The sequence below is a fragment of the Myotis brandtii genome, unplaced genomic scaffold (genome assembly GCF_000412655.1).
Source record: "Myotis brandtii unplaced genomic scaffold, ASM41265v1 scaffold165, whole genome shotgun sequence".
NCBI lineage: Eukaryota > Metazoa > Chordata > Mammalia > Chiroptera > Vespertilionidae > Myotis > Myotis brandtii.
Window position 1 is genome coordinate 9,992,209 of NW_005356042.1, and position 21,499 is coordinate 10,013,707.

Sequence of the window (21,499 nt, forward strand, 5' to 3'; positions counted from 1 at the left end):
CCTCACCCCGCCGTTGTCCATGTCCATTGGTTAGGCCTATATGCTTACATATAAGTCCTTGGTTCATGCTTGTGTCTTAATGCCCCACCAGTTCTGCCGTGTCTCTGGATGGGGCAGGTGTGTGTGTATGCACAGCTACACTTTGCTTGTTCTGCTCCCTCTGCTCAGCTGCATCCTCCAACTCTGCACATGCAGCCCTGTGTGCATGCCCTACTGCTTTTTGTCCACCCTTAGAGCAGGGTCTGGGTGGGACTATGCATGGTTCATGCTTGTGTCTTAATGCCCCACCAGTTCTGCCGTGTCTCTGGATGGGGCAGGTGTGTGTGTATGCACAGCTACACTTTGCTTGTTCTGCTCCCTCTGCTCAGCTGCATCCTCCAACTCTGCACATGCAGCCCTGTGTGCATGCCCTACTGCTTTTTGTCCACCCTTAGAGCAGGGTCTGGGTGGGACTATGCATGCCTGTTTCTCAATGACCTACTGACTCTGCTTTTTCTCCAGGTGGGGCAGCCTTTCATGCATACAGCAGCACCCTACTCACTCTGCCTGGGGCAGCCCTGTGTATGCAAAGTTTTGCCAGGTCGCTGTGGACAGGGGGAGTCCCTTGTGTGTGCAGCCCAGTGGGTGTAAGAAGCAGCACCCCACTATACCCACTGGATCAATTTCCTGGTGGCGGAGCCAACTTTGTATGCATACTATGGTGCCTTCCTCTTTCTGCTGTATCTAGCTCCAGGAGGGATAGCTGGGGCCTGCAGGTCAGCCAGAGAACCTGGGTGGAGCTCCCGCCCACTGTCCCTATTCAGGGGACACATAAACATGGCGCTCACTTGTTCCTCCGGTCCTGTGTTGTTTTCTTAGCTCCCAGAGAGCTGTCATGGTACCCCAATCTTCTCTATGTGGTCCGTTTCTCTTGCTTGTGTAGAAGCTGTTCAGTTGGTTCACTGTTGTCTCTCAAGAGGAACTATTCTAAACACAGATGTACATTTTGATGTGTTCTTGGAAAGAGGCAAGCTCAGCGTCCACCTACACCACCATCCTGGGCCTGCCTCTCCGACTTGAAAGCTTTTTATTTGCATTTTATCTACTGATTCTCAGGACAAGCAATACTCAAATTGGGGCACTCCCACTATTTCATCATTCAGGTTTTGGTTTGTTTGATGATTATTCTTATTTCTCTTAGAGAACCTTTTACTATTAGTTGGTTTATAACCTGTGAATATTATCTATTGAATCAACTGCTTAAGAGAGGAAATTGGCATGCTTACACAACCCTGTACACCTTTTCTCCCCCTAATTTGGTAAAACTGCTTTATTTCTACACTGGCATGGTGTATAATGTGTGTTCCATTTTATAACCATAATTCTCCCACAAAGGGAGGCTTGGTTATATTTTTCTGACATTTATACAGCACAGCTAAAAGAGCATATTATAAGGAACACTTGTATAACCATTACCTAGGTCTCATCATTAACCTTTTACTATACTTTATCACCTTTCTCCACCCATCAAGCTATCATATATGTGTGTGTATTTCAAAGTAAGATGAAGACATCTGTACACTTCCCCCTGAATATGTCAGCATGCATCTCATTAACTGCTCAATATTTATTTACTGTGTTCTTTTTCTGGTATAAAATTGATACACACAATGAAATGCACAGTTTTTTTAAAAACAAAACAAAACATGTTCAATTCTCACCACCCTTTTACTGAATTTTTCTGTTGATATCTTGGCTGGTAAATGTGTCTTCTTTGTTCTCTTCAATATGAACTCCTGGGACATATAATCCCTGAACTGTGCATGTTTGAATGCATCCGCCCTTTAATTTTATGCCTGAGTGACAGTGAGTGGGTTTAAAACTCCTGAGTCCTAGTCTTCTCCCTGGAGGATTTTGGGGACATTGTTCTCCTGGAACACTGCTGTCGAGAAGTTTTCTGACCTATTTACCCTTTACACAGGTGATGGGATTTGGTGGTTGGTTTGTTTGGTGATTTTTGCCTGGATCCCCACAGACTCCTTGCAGTCTAGCTTAGTGCTTCCCCAACTTTAACGAAGGTGTGAACCACGTGTGGGTCTTATTAAAATGCAGATCCTGAGTCAGGAGGGCTGGAGTAGGGCCTGAGATCCTGACTCTCCCAAGCTGCTCTGTGGACAGTGGGGAAGAAGGCAGTCTCTGCTGACAGACTGTTAGAATGTACTGGAATCTGCGTGCTCCATGGTGTCTGGGGAGGCTGCCAGGCAGCCCGTGCCCTCACGAACATGGTTCCAAGCAAAGTGGGGCTGCTGCACTCAGCATGTGCCTCCGGATTTGGAGAAGTGGGCTCTGTCCCCTCTGCCTCCAGCTCTGTGTACCTCCCCTCACTGCCCAGGTCTCGTGGTTACAAGCAGCCCTTCACGTATACTGGGAATTGGGACTGAAAGGTGTTTGCCAGTTTCACCAAAAACAGGGTTTGTTTCTAGTTGTGTCACAGAGGAAAGGGAACTAGAGACTTCTTTTCAAGTAAGAGCAGTATGTTGGCTTAGGGAGAGTAGAGGAGGCCTGGACAGCTGGGAGAACACAGGGTTTGAGGTCAGACATTCCTAGGTTTGGATCCAGCTGCGGTCTTACAGGTGTGTGACCTTGAGCAAGTTCATTAACATCTCTAGGCCCCAAAGTTCCTATTTAAAAAGCGGAGGTGATAAAACCTCTCTCACTGGGTTGCTATGAGGATTAAAGGGGAAAGAGTTTAAGGCACCTCACACAATAAATGATGTTTTCCTTCCTTCCCGAGCTCCAGCTGGCTTAAAAGCTTAAGCGCATCCCTAATGACAATGGGCAAAGTTTATTTTTGAGTTCAGAAGGCCCCCAATGCCTTCTGCACAAAGGGGTTGTTCACTGTATTTCATTTTCTCCATGAATATGGATGTGCCAGGCATTGTCAGAAGCTGGAGAGTCACAGTTTCCATCCTCCTTGAAGTTGTATTCTTTGTTTTTTAAATCTCCAAGCTAAGCCATAGCATTTTCTAGATGACTCGACACTGTGGTGGCAGGTAAGAAGGGTGCATCAGCTCTGACCTCCCCAAGGCACTGGGAGGGGCTGTCCTGTCCCTTAGCCTTCCTGGGGACATGAGTAACAGCAGGGGGAGTCCACATGCAGGGTGGACATTTACCATAAAAAGGAATTGGTCCTAAGCCTTATTTATTTTAAAAGCGGCAGATTACAAAGTTAAGAACTGTACCTAAATTGCTGGGTTTAATGTAGTGGGCAAGTTAACCAAGAGGGGTTGCGCAACATCAGGCCTCTGGGACTTAGCATTTGTTATCCTTACTAGAGTAAATTAGGAAGTGGGGTATTTCTAAAGTACTAAAAAGCAGGCAGTTTAAACATTTCTCAGATTCTTGTTTAATCTATTCATTTGCTTAGGAATTTGTTTCCTTGACGATAATAAGATGGGCAGCCTCAGTCTAGCTCAGTTTTCTCAAGTGCCATCCTGGGATCCATCTGAGGAGCTGGCTAAACACACAGATTCCTAGGGCCCAACCTGGACCAGCTGTATCCACACCTAGGAATGGGCTCAGGGACCTGCATGTTCTAACCAGACTCCCCAGTGATGATCAGACTTATCATCTAAAAAATGTAGGGAATATCCAATATGTTCTACGTTTAAGGCAGGGGGGTGGGGGGAGGAAGACCCCCCCAGGACCAAAAGTTTCCAAAAAACATCGAGAAAAGAATGCTTAGAAAACAGGGAAACAGTGACCTCATGAGGAATCCAGAAGGATCTATATGATCTAATGTCTCAGATACTAAGAAAGGGGAAGAAGGGAATTCAAATCAAGGGAGGGTCTGTTTAGCAACATTCCACATAAAATCCGGCAGGAAAGTGAATTAGAGAAACTATACAGGAAGCGGCACCAAGCTCATCTGCCCCACATCTCCTGCCTGGGGGAGTCTGTCTGGCCTGGAGCTGTGGGACTCAGTCTCCTGATTCCCAACAGCTGGTCACATGACCCAGCTTGGTCCCAGGCAAATATAAAATGCCCCTTCTCAAAGTATAAGGGGTTTTGTGTTTTGTTCAGCATGGAAGAAAGTTACTACTGGGAGGGAAAAAACCATCCTGTGGAAGAGGCAAGTGAAGCCCTGAAGCTTCATCAATTTGCCCAGCTGACTCGGAAGAGGCAGACTTATGACGGTAATTCATTCCACTGCTGAGGCCTGCTCCTTCCCGGCCAGGGAGCGGGTGGGAAGCCCAACCAGATGCTAGCCCCTGGCTGAGGACAGGCATCAGCTTCCAACCTTCCCAAATGAAATCAAACCACAGTGCCAGGTGGAAAATCAACTCGCAGTCCAACTTCGTCACCTTCCCCGTGCCTGTGCTGGATGAGGGCCTGGGCGTGTGCCAGCCCACGGGAACTACTATGAGATCAGCTGCCTGAGCCCCCTAATCGGTTTTGCAGCGACTTCAGAAAAACCAGGAAAAATGCGTTTTCATTCTTTTTAATCCAGCAGCACAGACCACAGAACAATGCTAGCCCAAACCGAACCCCTTAATGAGAAGCCGCTTACCTGACTTGATTCCTTTAATGGGGTAAGTAGCATGCGCGAGAAAGTTGGGGTCGCTGAACATATCTTCCTCGTACACCACAAAGCGCAGAAATGCCAGGTTTGGGTCATAGATTTCAAATGTCACCTTCTCCTGCGTTGAAGCCCAAACAGGGCTTAGGCCATTGTCATCTGGAAGGTGATCAAAGCTTATTAAAGACGCCATTTGGGAAACTAGCTTTACATTCATCAGCTGGGCTTTGAATCTCCTTAGCAACTGTGTAAATATGCAGCTAAGAAAATAGGAATAATTTTTTTTCCAGTAGCAACTGTGGTAAAGCGGTTGTCACAGGCCTGAGTAAGGTGGGGGGAGACCCCTTTATACAGCTCCCATCTCAACTCCCCAGGATGCGGAAGGGAACAGAGGCCGCAGCAGAGAAGGAACAGGTGGGCACGGAAGAGCTGAGAGGGAGAGAGGGTGGGTCAGGCTGACTGAAGAGGTAGAGCCAGCGTGGGTCTGTGGTTGTCAGGGGAGAACCTGCCACCCTCCACAAATGCCAGTTTCACTGGTTCGCGTGTGAGCTGCCACTGAGCCACCTTTCACCAGGCACAGTGACCCCAGGCCCAGTTCACGGTGTCTTCCTGGCTTAAAGTGGAAGCACAAGCATTTCCTAGGCCTCCCTGCCCTCTGTGGGTCAGGTATCACATCCTCTGTGTCTCTGCTCCTGTCCTGGGCTAAGGAGATGAAGCGGGTGGGGCTGTGGCACAGAGCAAGGGCCCTGCTGCCCGAGTTACGGGCAGAGCATCGCAGCACGGGGCACAATCCGACTAATCACGTGGTCCTCTGATTCCCCTCCCTAAGCTGAACCACAGTGAGCAAAAGGGACGAAGGAAAAGACACGGCCAAGCAAAGTGCCTTACAAACCCCCCAACATGTGACTCAACTCGCTTAAAGTTTAAGAGAAGGATGTTCCCTGGCGACTTACTCACAACCGTCGTCTTAAACTTGTTGTTGTCATATTCGGCTCCACATATTTCCACCTCCACAAAGGGACATGCAATACTTCGTCCGAGCTTGGGGAGATGGCGAGCCCCGAGAACCTAGGATACCACAGGTGAGTACGGGAATTCTCCCAGACCCGTCCTGGGAAGAGCTAACAAGGTCTGCGTGGGTGGGCTGGCAGGGAGCTCGGGTGGGTTCTAGCGTCAGACCACATGAGTTCAAACCAGCCTCCATTTCTTCACTGGAGAAGTCCTGACAACCTTGTCAAGTGGATCCCACCACTGTTTCCTTCTCGTGGATGAGAAGATGGGGGTGGATTCCTACAGCTGTTAGGACAGGGGTGGGGAACCTTTTCTCTGCCAAGGCCCATTTGGATACTTATAACATCATTCGCGGGCCTTACAAAATTATCAACTTAAAAATTAGCCTGCTATATTTGATCAAACATTTCATTAACTACCCCCTAATGCCTTGGCAGGGCCAGACGTTCCCCACCCGTGTTAAGGTGAGCTGGGAGCAGAACGCCCAGGCCATCAGAATCAACAGGAGGACCTCACCTGAGCACAGAACACATCCACCCATGCCCAGGTGCGCACCCACAGAGAGTGTCGAATCACTTGATTCCCAGCTCCCAGAAAGGATGGGGGAGCGTGTGTGGTTTTCCTTTAAAGACCTTTGGTTGCAAAAGCTTCATTTTTTCCTCTCCTTAATCTTATGAGAAATGCAACTTTTTTTCTACCTTGCATAGTTTCCAAAGGAAGAAAAAACAAAAATTCTTACAAAGAGACAATACATTCTCTGAAAGTTGAGTCTCTTAAATTTTAAAAAGCTTTCACCCTTAAATATGGCCATTGTGGGGACAAACACTCCCCTCCATAAAGACCAAACGTCCGTTTTCCCACATGCTTTCTTTTCCTGGCCAGACTCTGTCCTCGCTGGGACCCAGGAGCTGCCCTCCTGAACCCTGCAAGAGCTGGATTCATACCTAGCCCCGCAGGTGACATGGGTAAGGTGTCCAAGATGGATTTGAGAGGGTCTCCCTTCCTCCCCGGGGGTGCACTGTAATTTAGATCCTCAAACCATGTCTGGGTGGTGATGGTTTAAACCAAATGACAGGCGTCGCTAGACCCTGGTTCCCTGGGCGAGGAAGGAGAGTGTGGCCTTACCTTGACCGTCAAGGTCATCAGAATCTTCCTCTGGGACTCGGGCGGCATGGGGTCGTACTTCTCCGTCCTCATGCTCTCGGGTTGCAGGACGTAGCCGGTCCTCCCATTGAGTGAAAACAAGGCCTGATTCATCTGCATGTATTTGTCTGCGAAGGAAAGGGCACTGCTGATGGAGGTTGGGCAGGAAAAGGCTGGCCTCCTAGGCCCGGACGTGCCAGGTGGGGAATGATTTGCTCATTTTAAGCCGGTTGTTTAGATATCTAAACTCAAAATATGGATTTTTTAAAAATCCATTGAAAACTCATATTACTGGGAGAAAAATGAGCTTTTTACAAAAAAATTCTCAGACTGGGAAACACCTTTCCAAGTATGAAACATTAAAAAAAAAACTACTCAAAGCTAAATACGTCTACATAGGAAAAAATTTCCACAAAAGTTAAGATGTGCTGTGGTAAGAAAAATCCTAACTCAAATGACAAGTAAATATAGGGTGTCCCCCAAAAATGTATACACACTTTGAATAATTATTCATTCCAATGGGTTAAATCTGAAAAGAAAAAAACATAAACATCAATTGAGCTATCAGAAAAAAAGTGTGTACATTTTTTTGGGACACCCTGTCCATATAAAGTTAACCTACTAAGAGCTCTGATACATGTGAGCGATAAATACCTACACCCCATTAGAACAGCTGGGTCAGAAGCGTGAACATTTTGTAGAAGCGAAAAAGCCAGTGCTTCCTAAATACATGAGAAACTGGCTCCTGTGACTCATAAGAGCAGAACCAATAAGGGAAGCTTCAATGACAGGTGACGGCAGTTTTCATCTATCACTCAGGTGGGCGAAGATTGGAAAGTGTGATAAAACTAAGTTGGTGGAGTCGTGCCAGAGGATGTATTCAAATGCGTTACCAGTTGGAAATCGCACGCACCATCTCTAGGGAGGCGTGTGGCCGAGTGTCTCAGCGCAGGCGCCACTGGATACAGGTGTTCAGTGGTTGTCCTCAGGGCCAAGTTGATCAAAATGCTAGTGACGTTTGACGCTCCCTGCCTGCCTGAGAATTGTCTGGCAGATGCAGTGTCGCATCTGTGACGCGATGCTCACAGAAGGTTACAGAAGGCAGTGCCATCTGGAATAGCAAAGGATGGGGAGTACCCTAAATGTGCCTCAGTGGGGGGCGGCTGAATAAATGATGGTTCTAGTCAGTGGAATCCTACACGGGCATAAAAGCAATAGAGAGGGCACTACTGACGAACAGATCCCCAAAAGAGGCTTAACCAACACCTAAAGTGCAGAACACTGTAATTTATGTTACCATTTGTGAAAAGGAGTTGTGCATGCTGGTTTTTCCCAGCATGTAGTCCTCAGAGATGCACCAGGAAGGGAGGAAAGCGCTGAAAAAAGTCACTGAACACCTTGATCCACTGTGCCTGAAGCTGATGCAACCCCTGAGCTTTTTAATTACATGAGCTAATGCATTTCCTTTCTCTCTCAATCCAGACTAACTCAGTGTTGCCACTTGCATCATGGAACCTGCCAAATACAAGTGCCTAGTGTCAGGCATGCTCATCAGTTCCCTCAATCACTCTATTCAACTGATGGACCTCACCCTAACCCTAGCATGCTGGTTGAACCCGTTCCTCAGATCACATGTTCGGACACCACATCCCACCAGTGGCCCCAGCAGACTGCCTGGACTGACACCACCATCACCTTAGATTTAGTGGCCACAAGGAGCGCCCCCTTACCTCCAGTCTGGAAATTGAGTGCCACCATTTGGGAGCCGCACAGCCAGAGGCGGAAGGGGTCGTAGTTGGAGGAGTCCACCCTCTGTCCCTTCGGGTAAACACGGGTCAGGCCCTTCTGATTGTACTTCAGGAGCTCAATGGGTTTCTGTCTGATGACGCTGTCGGCCTTCGTCTCCACAAAGGAACGGATCTCTCGGAAGTCGGGATTCTCTGCAGACAGCGACAGAGGCACTGTTTATTTTGTGTCTCCTGCATTTCCTTCATGCAGAGGCTTATAAAATGAAACCAGGAATCTCTGGGACAGGACGCGCACGTGGTTCTGATGATATTGCCCTAATTGGGACTGCTATGGGCTCCTGCGCTTCTGGGAGCCTAGCTATTAAAAGTGCCAAGTGTTCCCCCAACCTTTTCATCTAGGTTGTTTTCTTTTTAAAATTACCAGCAGCCTTGCACAAGAAAACAAAAATGGTACAATTATAGAAAGGGGGAATGGCCTCAGGGATCAGCACGTAGCAGGAGATCATAGGAGTGGCTTCCTCATCAAAGGTGATGTAGATACAGGCGAGTAAACCAAGCCTCTTGGTGGGAGAATGGAGTGCCCACAGGAAGAGCTGAGAAAGAGGAGGGGGCAATGAATGGGCGGAGAGGGATGGGAATATGCAAACAATTCTTTGTTGGATGAAGCTTTGCTACTTCATATCCAGCTGTGGTGGGACAGCCCATAAACCTACGGAGTGGAGGTGCCTCCCAGTGACCATTAACTCAGGGGTTTAGTACTGTTTCTCTGGTCCCTGGTCCTGGAATCACAATTTCTTGAGATCAAAGATAGGATCCCCTCAAAGAAAGGGGGAAGAGAATGTGAATGGGTTCATTCTAAGATCAAAGAATTGGTTACTTTAGAGAATTTGGTAGAAGAGCCATTTTTTAATCCTGTACTGTATACTAGCCCCCAAAGATCCTGATCCCTGGAACCTGTGAATATGCACCCTTTTATGGCAAAAGGGACTTTGCAGATATAATTAAATTAAGGAGCTTGCCATGGGGAGATTATCTGCACCCTCAATGTAACCCAGGGTCCTTGTAATAGGGACATATTTTTACTACATAGAAGAGAAGGCCATGTGACTGAGAGGCAGATTGGAGTGATGCAGCCACTAGCTAAGGAATGCTGGCAGCCACCAGAAGCTGGAAGAGACAAGGAACATATTCTCCCCTGGAGGGAGTGGCTGAAATCTGCCCACACCTTGATTTCAGCCTAGAGATACTGACTTTAGACTTCTGGCTTCCAGGAGGCCAGAGAGTATAAATATATGTTGTTTTCAGCCACCAAATTTGTAGTTAACAGTAGAAAACTAACAACCTTCCCTCTGAGAGGGTTTTCCTCCTCAAGCTATCAGGAGGGCCTGTCACGAGCACCGTGGTCCTAAGGACTAATTCAGGGGAAGCGCCACCAAGAGCAGTTCAGAACAAGCAGGAACCACACTCACTGTGCCCTCTAACAATGCCAGACTCAAAGAGGAAATGCGTTTTCACTGTGTCCGGAGGCAGTCAGGGGAGACAGTACCTAAATTATCTTTGGTCTTGCTGGTTGGTTTGCAGTAGACGACCAGGTCCGAGAGCTCGATGGCGATCGACTGGTTCTTCTCCCAGTATTTCATGTTGTTCTCCTGTTGGGGGCCAACTGTCTTTAGTGTCAGACCTCAAGCCAGCACCTGCGAAATCCCATCGCCCCAGCTCACCGGGCATGCCTTCCTCTCCTCTGCTTCCCCTCTCGCTCCTCTGGGCCCTCCTGCATGCTCAGATCTTTGACGCGGTTGAATGTTTTCCTTGCCCCTGCCCCTCCTCTCTTTCCTTCCTCTTCCTGCCGAAATTCTTGACCAAGTTGTTTCCACCCAGGATTGGTGTCTGTCACCACACCACTCTCCTTAACCCTCTGCTCTCGACTTCCTGGCCTGTCCCTTCCCCTAAAACCACTGTTACAGTTCGTCCAATTCTAGTTCTCCAAGCCCATGACCTCATGTCCTCCTGGGCTCTGCAGACCACAGCATCCTTCTTATACCTTGCTGAACCCTGCACCCCTCTCCTCTGAGGCTGAGGAAGTGTGCACAGCCTCCTCCTGCCTCTGATTTCTCAAATGCCCCAGAGGTCACATCCCAGGTCCCCTGAATCACAGCAGTGACCTCCCGGCTCCTCACCCTGCAGCTCCCGTCCTCCCTCCTTTGCGTTTCATCCGTTCCCTCCTCCTGGACCCTACCCAGATCATTCCTTCTCCAGGAAGCCTTCCTGGATTACTCCAGCCAGGACTGGAAAAGGATATTGCCTTCCTCAAGTCTCCCAGAGTGCTCACCATTTCACCCACACTTGGCCTTGCTCAGCCTTAAACACTGTCCCTTGTCCAAATGTCCGGCATTGATGCCATTCATCACTATTGCCCAGGCCCTGTTTTCCCACTGAGACATGTCCCTTGCGAGCAGCGCCCTGTGGGGAACAAGTGTTCAGGTGGCAGGTAGTGAGGGGGGCTACACAACACAGTGGTAATGACAGTGGAAACAAATCAGAGACATGGGTTTGAAAGCGGCCCCTGCTATTTATTAGCTGGGTCAACAGGGCAAGTCACAGACTCTCTCTGCACCTCAGCTTCCTCAACTGTAAAATAAGGCTAAGATGAGTACTCTGCTCTTAGAGAATTAGACAAGGAGGACTTGGCACTCCTCCAGGCTTGCAGGGCCACTCAGAAATGTCCCCCAGGCAAAGGACAGAAAAAGTCCACTCTTTACACAAGCGGGCGTGGGACCCGATTTCTTCAACCCATAAGCACCCACATAAATCCTGGGGCCAAAGTGGACCTTGGCAATGACCGGCAAACAAGCCTTTTATATGAGCCCCAGCAGTGACCACATCACCAGGGCAGATTAGAACGTGACTGTAAGCCTCCAAAATTTGTTCTAGCTCACCTATGCATGCCTAACTTTCACCAGCCCTTTCCACACTTTCTGAATGCAAGCCATAATGGTAGGGCTGTTGTAGGTGGGATGGGCCAGAATCAGTGGCAAAGATGCCAGCCACATAGTTGATAGCAAAATGCCATGAGGAAAACAGAAGCCTTACTTGTTTTCGGACTTCAGGTGTTTTCTCCTGAACCTTGTATCAACGTGGCTTTGTATTCTGGGTGGTTTCACCATGGGGTTGTTTGGAGACAGAATACCCCCAGCAACAACACAGTTCACCTCTAATGACAACGGAATTGCTTTAAATGTGTGTGTGGGAGGGTCATACCTCCGGTGAATTATAGAACTTTGGCCTCACACAGCACAGAGCAATGACAAGCTATGGGCTTCACGTTTTCCAACCTTAGCAGAAGACATATTAGTTTAAGATGAAATACCAGTTGCTTCCTCAAAATCTTATAATAATTATTCTAAAAAATGGCAGAATTTGCCCGCCAGGCCATCTCAGAATATGAAGTCACAACACAGTGCATGGGCCAGGCTTTGGAAACTCACTAACCAGATGGATCTTAGTGACTGGTCTTGTGCCATGGACTGAAGGAGCCCGGGGACTGTGTGAAATTACAGGTCCCTGAGCATGTTCTTATGGGCAGGCACAACGGGGAAGCCTCGGTGAGGAGCTCCCAGCAGTGAGCTGAGAGCTCACCTCACCTTGGTCTCCCAAAGGCAGGATGGGGCCTCCTTCCTGTTCCCGCACCGGCTCCTCTTACAGCTGGTTGTGCCCAGAGCAAGACTCCGTCAATTCCAGAAACTCCTGCTTTTTTTTTAACCTTCATGTATAATAAGACTTTAAAAAGCTTTTCTCATGAAATCTTAGCAGTTGTAAAAACCAATTAAAGAGGAATGTAGATCAAAGACAGAGAACAGCAGCCTTGAACAGCCAGGCTTAATTTCCAAAGCCTCATGCAGGAGAGGAGAGAAAGGGGCAGAGAACCTTTGAGTGAAGTCACATTTTCCTCCATGAATAGCGGTCGAGAGCCAGGATGCACAGGGAGGAGGAGGGGGCCATCGCCATGCCTATACCGCTGAGCCCACACTCAGACCACTTTCAGGGGAGGTTTGGGTGCCTTAGAATAAAGTCTACAGAGAACAGTTGCTAAGGGCTTCATCGCTGGTGTTTTTCTCCATTCTCAGCTTTAGGGGCCCAGAAGCACAAATACTAGAACATGCTTAGGAGGGTCACAGGCTGGCAAATGGTGCCATTCAGTTCATGATGACAACCATTCAACTGGCAATGAGAACACACCTGGAAGAAGGTAGGGGAAAATGATCTTTCTAATGAATCTTGGTACAGTGGCGCCCCCCTGTGCCTCGGAGCTGTTCTACATTGAAGGCCCGGAGGCAAATGAGATGCCCTGACCAGGAAAGATGGGAACTTGCTGGCCACAGCTCATCATAAGAGACTGGTGATGGTGTAACAAGACTTGGGAAGAATGAGGACTCATGTGTGAGACCTCTGACTAGATTCTGGGACAGGAAAGATGACAGGTCCTACCAGCTCTCTGTAGAAAGTCTTCTTAGCAAGAGGACATCACCTTAGGGTGTTGAAAGGGTGAGTCAAGGTGACCAGAGACTGGCCAAGTGTGAGGTCCCCCAGGGGGAAGGAAAGACCGGGCTGCTGCCGCCTCCTCCCAGGACACTGAAGGAGAAAGACCCATCAACGATAACCAGAGGTCACAAGGGCCCAAGAGATCCTGAGAAGACTTTAAAACTATTCCGTTGGGTCAAGACCTGTCTTAGAAGACGTGTGCATATGGGAAACCCTAAAATTTATTCCCAGTTCTATAGCCACAGGAGAGAGCAGACGGCACCTTACACCTCCCCAAGCCCTCCTGGTGTGACGACAATGTGGTGATTAAATACCATTGTGAGTTGAGCACTTGCCGTACCAGCCTAGCACTTCTCACGCTTCATCTCCTTTCATCTTTGGCTCCTCATTTTGCAAACAAGGAAACTGAGGCCCAGAGACGTTTAGTGACTCGCCCAGGGACCAGCCCTGCCAGGATGCAAACTCCAGCCTGCCTGGGACTACCCTCCTGCTCTTACCCAGCACCCTTCTCAAAACGCTTCCAGCCCAACACTAAGCTCCGGGCAGGATCGCCCTGGAAAGCCCACGCCCATCTAGAGTGGAAGTTCTTCCACAACACAAACTTCTGGAGGGAAAGAACGGGTCCTGCCAGTTACATTTCCCCAGGGCCACTGCGGGGCCAGGGAGGCGAGCTCAGGGCACGCTGGCTGTAGGAGGGGTCCCACCTGCTTTGAACAACGTTTAGAGACAAGAAAACACTCACAATAAGGTAGGAAAAACTTTCTTGTCAAGATATGGCCCCAAACATCAAGAGTCACTGCGCACACTCTGACTTCTGAAGGTCTGAACTAGCCCCAGCTTCCAGGGGACCTCCAATATCCCTTCCTCTTCAAAATGATTGGCGCTCCTATTGTCCGAACCCACCCCATCGCCTCCCTGAATTCTGTGTGGCCCCTGGGCCTGCACCTCCTGCTGCCAAGACCCACCCATGTCGCAGCAGAGCACACCAGGCCCACCTGAGCCCAGCTGAGCCGAGGGCCTACCTTGGTGTCGATCTTCCAGGTGATCTGCCGGATGCTCTGGAACCACTCGAAGAGCTCCTCCACCCGGTCCGTGGCGAACTCCACCGGCGGGTCACCCTGCTTCTTGGGCTCCAGGATGAAGACGAAGGGCTTCTGGTTTTTCCCGTGCGGGGCTTTCACTTTGTGAGAGAATAACACAAGCCCTGGTCAGCCTGTTGAGAGCCACAAAGACCAGACTGCACGCTGCCCGAGCCACTTGTGTCACGAACCCAAATGCCACTGCGTGGGCAGTGCTGACGGGGATGTCGGCTTTGTGCCAGGCAGGGTCTGCCCTCCACACGTGACTGCTCAAGCTATGCAGCAGCCTCAGCTGTGTTCTCCAAGAAGACAGACCCACGTCCTAAGCCCTGGTACCTAGGAATGGGAACGCAGTTGGAAACAGGGTCTTTGCAGATGTACTTAAGGATCTCAGGATGAGGCCATCCTGGAGTCATCTAAGCGCCAGTGTCCTTACCAGAGAAAGAAGAGGGAGACTTGAGACACAGACACAGGGATGGCGGCCACTAAAGACAGAGGCAGCGACTGGAGTGATGCAGCCACAAGCCAAGGGACACCGAGGGTGGCCAGCAGCCACCAGGAGCTGGGAGGGAGGCATGGAACAGATTCTCTCTGCAGAGAAAGTGTTTTTAGGTAAGAAAAAGAAGGCCACGAGAGGATAAAGTATCTGCCAGGTAACATTAGTCACTAAGATCTCTGGGCTTGTATATGCCAGGCAGTATTCTAAGCAGATTACATGCACTGTATCTTATTCCATCTTTATCACGACCTTCTGGGGCGCCACTCCTGTCACGCCCATTTTACAGGAGAGGAAACAGAGACACGCTGAGGGAAGTGACGCATGGAGGGTCACACAGCCAGTCACAGCAAAGCTGGGGCTCGAATCAGACCTGGCTTCAAGGCTCCTACTCGTCACCACTCAGCCACGTGCCTGCGCTCTGCAAACACGGGGCAGACGATACACAGAGCAACACAAGTGAGTCTCAGCTCATCCACGAACTTGCTGGGGACCTCGGGCAGGGCTTGTGGTCACCTAGGGGCTTGGTTTCTCACCTGTTAACTGGAACCAAGAATCCCTCTCGTACCTACCCTCTCAGGCTGTTGTCAAGAGAAAAACAGACAAACAGGTAATAAATAGAGAAAGCAAAGAGCTGACACTAGAAGCAGAAAGTTCCTGGCACTATTGTTATCTGAGGCTTAGGACTGCTCAGGCCTCTCCAGCAAAAGTACTGGAGGGACTAGGCCCAGGCTAATGCATGGATGGACCGCACGGAGCTGCGGAAACGGCGGCTCAGCGAGGAGCGCTGCGTGGGCTTCTTGCCCAGAGTGTCCTCACTGCCTCTGTCCCTTCGTGTGGAAGCTGCTACGTCCCCACTGAAAAGCGGGCCTGGTCAGGCTCAGATGTGCTGAAGGCTCGGAGGATGAGACTACCACTGGCACCGTTGCATGCGCCTGTGTGTGTGGGCCGTGCATTCACATCTCCCCTTGCACCAGACTCTAAGGTGGGCAGGCCAGGTTTGCCCATGCCCAGCTGGGCAGCCAGCAAGTGGAGGTTCAGAGAGAAGTGACAGGTCCAGGGTCTCAGAGCAACTGAGAGGCTGAGCTGGGCTTCCAACCGGACACTCCTAACTCCATGCTCCGTCACAGCCAGGCCAACAGCCCAGCTCCTCTTAAAATAGTGTCCAGGCAGATCTCTGAAATGATGATGTTTGGAATAACATTAAACATGCATCTAGCACTTGCTCTGCACCAGACCCTGTGTTAGCACTTTACAGTTATTAACAGCAGACATAACACTGCAATCAGCAACCAGCCTGGCCCAATACTCAACATGAACATCCAAGTCAAGGCTAGAAGGACCCAGGCGGAGCCACCTCCCTGCAGGGGGTGGTTCTGAGGCCAGACTGGAGGATTTGGGTGGGAATCCAGGCTGAGACCATGTGTGAACGTACCAACGTTATAGGTGTTGAGATCCAATATTCCTTTGCAAAGAGACCCTAAGGGATTGTCTTCAATAATCTGTGAAGAAATAAGACATAACTCACGTTAGCCTTAACAGGTATAATCACAAAAGACAACCTGCTTCCAAAGCACACCGTTTAGCAGAGACACTGCCGGTGGAACTGTTTAAAATGCATTTTCATTACCGGATACGTCCAAGGGGAGAGAGCTAACTAATGAAGCATGTTACCGATAGGGACTCAGCAGTGAGCAGGTGCCCGCAGGTGCGGCGATTCATTTTCCAATCTGTAAAAATGTGCCTTGTGAATTCTAGAATAGGTTTTGAAGCGTTTCCATAGATCTGATTTCAAAAACATCCCAGACCCTTTCTTCTGACATTATTACGAAATGGAACTATCTGGTCACCTAAAGCACAACTCAAGAACCTTCTGTGACTCTCCCTGTCCTACGGGAGCAACATCCATGCTGTCATCTAACTTTAAGGCTTTCTAGGAGCCCCGATCAGCCTTCCTGCTCTACCTCCCACTGTACATCTGAACCATCCCAGGGTCCAGGTGAGATAGGGAACACCTTGTCTTAGGAGAACTGGCAGAACTGTGCATCTTCCCATTGCCTGTACACCCCCATTCCTCCACCAGGCTAATGCTCTGTGGGTAGAGGCATCATGGACAGATGCAATAAGGGGGTTACATCTCTGCCTCAGGTTGAACACACTGAACACAATCATGTTCCCACCACCACACCTTTGCTTAGGCTGTACCTTCCACCTGAAATTCCCTTCTGTCAGTCTCTTGCTGTTGAGCTCTAACTTGACTTTTAAGGTTCCAATGCCCCTTCCTCCATGCAGCCTTCCCAGATTGCCCCAACTCCCTTAGAAAATTCCTTAAGCTCAAACAGGACCTTAAAGCCCTCATTATAAAGAGTTCATCCCTGGTGTAGTGCTGTCACAATGAAAGTGGCTTCTCTTTGAGTCTGCTGGGCAAGAGGAAGCAGGAAACAGAAACCAGGTTTGCAGTGTCACGAGGAAGGCCTCAGCACGCCTTCCACTTTGGCCTGCTTGCTTATCGACACCAAGCACGTTCGTTCTGAATGTCTGGCTGGCCAAACGAAATGTGTTTCATTTGCAAGCTGCTTTAGGCAAAGGACATATTCCCCATTCGGCCATTTTCACTCCAGAGAGATTCCTCCTGCATATTCAAACCTTTCCAGCCCAGAACAACCTGATTAAAATATGATGGCGCGTCACAGTGACTTTCACCCACGACAGCTCAGGGCGCAATCCTGATTCCCATGTCACTCTGCTTCAGGGCTCCACGGGGACCACACGTCATAATGTATAAAATATAACCGCTGAGGTGACTCGGTGGATTCCCCGAGGATGAGCAGGTCCCTCCCTGCAACGATCGAGACTCACCTGCTTCTCGAGCTCCTCCACATCAACCGTTGAAATGTCCTCGACGTAATTGGACGGGAAGTAGTGCTGGATTTTGGTTCCGTAGTCTCCTTTCCACCTAGATAAACACAGAGGGCATCAAGGGCCTCGCTGGGCGTGTTCATCCATTCCTGTCCCTTAGACCCCAGCAGCTGGTGGAAGAAAGGCGGCCAGTGACCGAATGACCAGAAGAGGTGTTGAGGTAATGGAGCATTTCAAAGGGATCCTCTGATTTTTCATCAGCAATGAGTGGGATTGGAGGGAAATCCTCTTGCCATTTGGTCAAACTCATGGACCCTGTACATGAGTTAGGTTAAGAGCGTGCACTCTGGAGTCAGAAGGTCTGACTTCAAATCTCAGCCTGCTGTGTGGCCCTGGACAAGTTACTGTACTTCTCTGTGCCAGTCTGTTTGCAAAATGCAGGTTCAGCTATCTTGTGGGAAGATGAGATACTGATCTTGTGAGGTGCTTCAATCTCTGCCAGTGTTCATGGTTAGGAACAAATTCTTACGGCTCTCAGGTAGAAATCACCCCACAAAACCACCTACGATGGAGCCTATGGCTGGGCAGCAAGTTTTTCTTCCCACGTGAAAAGAGGGAAGAGCTGAACCGGACCTCAGCACACCAGGTACCTTTGACTTAAAATGCATCTTCTTCAACCCAGGATGGGGCCACTGCATAGGGCACAGGACTGAGCTGTAGCATAAGAATTTGAATTTGAAATAATGCCAGGCTTATGGAATGGAAAGAGCCTGTGCTACTTAGCAGCTGTGGAACTTTGGAAACTTTCATTTGCCACGTCTGTAACGTGGGGATAATCACAGTAAAAACTCCGCAGGGTCGTAATGAGGATTTGGTTAGATGACGTCTGAAAGCTATTAGCACAGTGTGTGGCATACAGGAAGACCTCAGAAATGGTAGCTGCTATTATAATAAAAATAATATATAATATGATATTATGGTATGTGACTTACTATGATAATAATTGGTGTTTATTTGTTTTTCTACATACAGCATGCAGGCATCAAGCCATTTCCCAGAGAAGGTAGAACAGGTCAAAGCCAGCTCAGAACACAGATAAAAGGGGTCAGAGCTCAGCCAGCACTTGTGTCTCACCACCAAAAAGTGACCAGTGAAGTTCATCCACCAAGCAGCTCAACCTTACCAGCCCCCGGGCTCCTTGGAGACGTTGTGGATGAGGGCGCCGCGGCAGAAGCTCAGCTCATCACTCTGCTTGGCTTTGTAGTCATACAGAGCTTTCACGGTTCTCTGAGGCTTTCAGGGAAAACAAAAAGAAAAAGGTCAGGCAGGCTGATGAGCAGAGGGAGGCTTCTGCATTTACTGTCGCACATGTAGTTCTCCTTAGGGAGCCGGAGGCTTCAGTCCAGGGTTACAGCGCCATCTGCTGGGATGTTTCTAGCATTGCAAAGAACCCCAAGTCTCAAAAAGTCACCAGTAGAGATGGGGACTGGTCAGAGCCAAGGGCACCTCCATCACCCAAAATTGCTCAATTTCCTCAACACGCCTTTCAGATTAAGCCATGACCACGACCTGTGAAGTCCTCAGAGCCCATGCTCAACGACCCTCCCAGAAGTTCAAACTCAACACCATTCCTGGCCATCCTCGGCCTCACCAATATTTAGCCAGGCCAGGGGTCCTCTAACTGGACTCCTGCAGGACACTGACATTTTGCATGAGTAACCGAGGCACTCTCCATGGAAGTCATCCAAAGGTGATCTTGGCAGAAACAAATAACCCAGAACTTACTCATGATAAAATTTTTCTTCAATATAATGTGCGTTAATGCCTGCGTGGCAAGCATAAATCCATGGCAAAATGAATACCCATGCAGCAAGCAAATGTTAATCATAAAATCTGAAGCTGTCAAACTTGTTTAGATCAGCAATTTCCCTCTTACCCCACCCCCACCCCCACCCAAGGAAATGTGGACAGGTTTTACAAGGAATCTAGTAAAACTGCTCCTTCAAGCAGAGGCTATGGAGTCAAACATGTGGGCTCAAATTATTGCTCTGCTCTTTACTACTATATAACCTTGAGGCGTTCTCAGACTCAGTTTCTCCATTCTGGAAAGGGGAATTAAAACTTTACATGCTTCACAGGGTTAAGACTATTTAATGAGATAGTGCAAGACAAAAATGATAATATCTAGCATTTATTAAGGGCTTACTATAGTCAAAACACTGCTCTAGGCCTCTTATCTATATCTCCTTTAATACTTCCAACAACCATAACAGGTAGGTAGCAGTGTTCTTATATCCATTTTACAGATGAGAAAACTGAGGTTCAGAGAGATGAAGTATCCTTGCCCAAGGTCAACTGGCTGGTAGGTGGCTGAGTGCAGAGATGAATCAATCCACCTGAGTTATTGCCATAGTTCATGATATTCCTTAAGAAGCAATCTAGTCCTAGCCGGTTTGGCTAAGTGGATAGAGCGTCGGCCCACGTGGACTGAAGGGTCTCGGGTTTGTTTCTGGTCAAGGGCACAGACCTCGGTTGCAGTCTTGATCCCCAGCCCTGGTCGGGGCTCATGTAGGAGGCAACCAATCATTGCGTCTCTCTCACCTCGATGTTTCTCTCTCCCCGTCCCTTCCACTCTCTCTAAAGATCAATGGAAAAATATGCCTGGGTGACGATTAACAAAACCAAAAAAGGGCAATCTAATCTGGATTCTGCAAGTTCTACCACAGGAACCCTCAACCAGAGGCTAACCAGGTCTCCTGCCCTTGTCTCCCCCACCTGCAAATGGAGCCTAACTGTCCATCTTGCTTCAAGGGTGGATATCAGAATCTGAGCCACATCTCTCCCCATGAATCCCCACGAGTCACTGCCAGGCTCCCAGGCCACAAGGAAGGTACAGCCAGTGGCAGAGGTGGGGGGGCCATATGATGGCTTCCACCAGGAGCCAGTCCCCGGCCTGACAGACGGTCCCACAGAATCATTGGACCAAGTAGGCAGCAGCAATGCCAAGTGGCTAAGAGCACATACCTCGTAGCCACTGGGTCCAGATTCCAGCTCCACACCTTCCTAGCTATATGGCCTCAGCAATTACTCAACTTCTGTGTGCCTCGGTTTCCTCAGCTGTACAATAAACACAAAACTAGTACCCACCGCAGGGGGCTGTTCTGAGGATTAATAAGCTGTCAAGTACTTAGGAAAATGCTTGATGCGTGGTCGTGGATGTGTTACCTATTATTATTCTTCTAGTCATTCCAGTTCTAAGAACACATCCAAAGGAAATAATGCTAGAGATGCCCAAAGCCTCACAGGTGAAGAAGTTCATTTTAGGGTTAACGAGCAGAGCAAGAGACCAGAAATGACCCAAATGGCCACTGGACGGGGACACTGCTAAACTGGCACAGCCACCCAGAATATTCTACAGCACGGACAACATGCTTTTCTTAAAGTTAAAATGCCAAGCCATGTACTAGTATTTCATCTCAGTGGCTTGGCCTACCAGGTTAGACAAAAAAGGTCATTAAGAAGATTAGTGACGGAGAAGCCCACCCATGACCAAGTGGCAAGCGAGCAAAGCAGAATAAAAATGACAGATGCCGGTGGTGGTGACTGTAAAATACAGGCAAAGACCAGGAGAGACAGAACAGCCAGCAGCAGTGCAGACAGCCACTGCGTTAGGACAGTGAGACGAGGGCTGACTATTTTTCTGGTTTTCAAATGTGTTTTTCTAATTGTTACACCATTTTTCAATCATTAATAGTAACAGTTTTATTTCCAGGCATTCACCTCAGTTGGGCAACAAGCAATCAAATTCAGCATGCAGTCACGTTTTGCTTGGCTCACGTAAAATAGGAAGATTTTCTCTACAACTTAGTTGCCAGGGTTTAAAAATGGAGAGATTTCACATAAAACATCTAAAGTATTGGCTTATCTTAAGCCAGTCGGAGAAAGATAAATGTCACATGATCTCACTCACTTGTGGAGTGTAATGAACATTAACTGATGAACAAAAATAGATCCAGAGACATAGAAGCATCGAACAGACAGTTGAACCTCAGAGGAAAGGCAGCGG

At 48.8% G+C, this 21,499-nt stretch overlaps 1 protein-coding gene and 1 long non-coding RNA gene across 5 annotated transcripts in view; one reads left to right on the forward strand and one right to left on the reverse strand.

Annotated features, from left to right (window-relative positions):
- LOC102262238 overlaps positions 1-5,499 on the forward strand; it is a 51,408-nt gene extending 45,909 nt beyond the window's left edge. The window contains exons 3-4 of the long non-coding RNA XR_313373.1: positions 4,490-4,571; positions 5,388-5,499. This is a non-coding gene — a long non-coding RNA (uncharacterized LOC102262238). The remainder of the gene's footprint in view (positions 1-4,489; positions 4,572-5,387) is intronic.
- Positions 1-21,499, reverse strand: part of PLCG2 (phospholipase C, gamma 2 (phosphatidylinositol-specific)) — a 140,407-nt gene that overhangs the window by 21,241 nt on the left and 97,667 nt on the right. For all 4 annotated transcript variants that reach the window (XM_005862579.2, XM_005862580.2, XM_014536717.1 and 1 more), the window contains 9 exons: positions 18,617-18,726; positions 17,434-17,530; positions 16,010-16,076; positions 14,022-14,179; positions 10,007-10,109; positions 8,443-8,652; positions 6,695-6,840; positions 5,512-5,626; positions 4,550-4,717 (listed from right to left, as the gene is read on the reverse strand). In XM_005862579.2, coding sequence (XP_005862641.1) covers positions 4,550-4,717; positions 5,512-5,626; positions 6,695-6,840; positions 8,443-8,652; positions 10,007-10,109; positions 14,022-14,179; positions 16,010-16,076; positions 17,434-17,530; positions 18,617-18,726 — 1,174 coding nt within the window. The remainder of the gene's footprint in view (positions 1-4,549; positions 4,718-5,511; positions 5,627-6,694; positions 6,841-8,442; positions 8,653-10,006; positions 10,110-14,021; positions 14,180-16,009; positions 16,077-17,433; positions 17,531-18,616; positions 18,727-21,499) is intronic.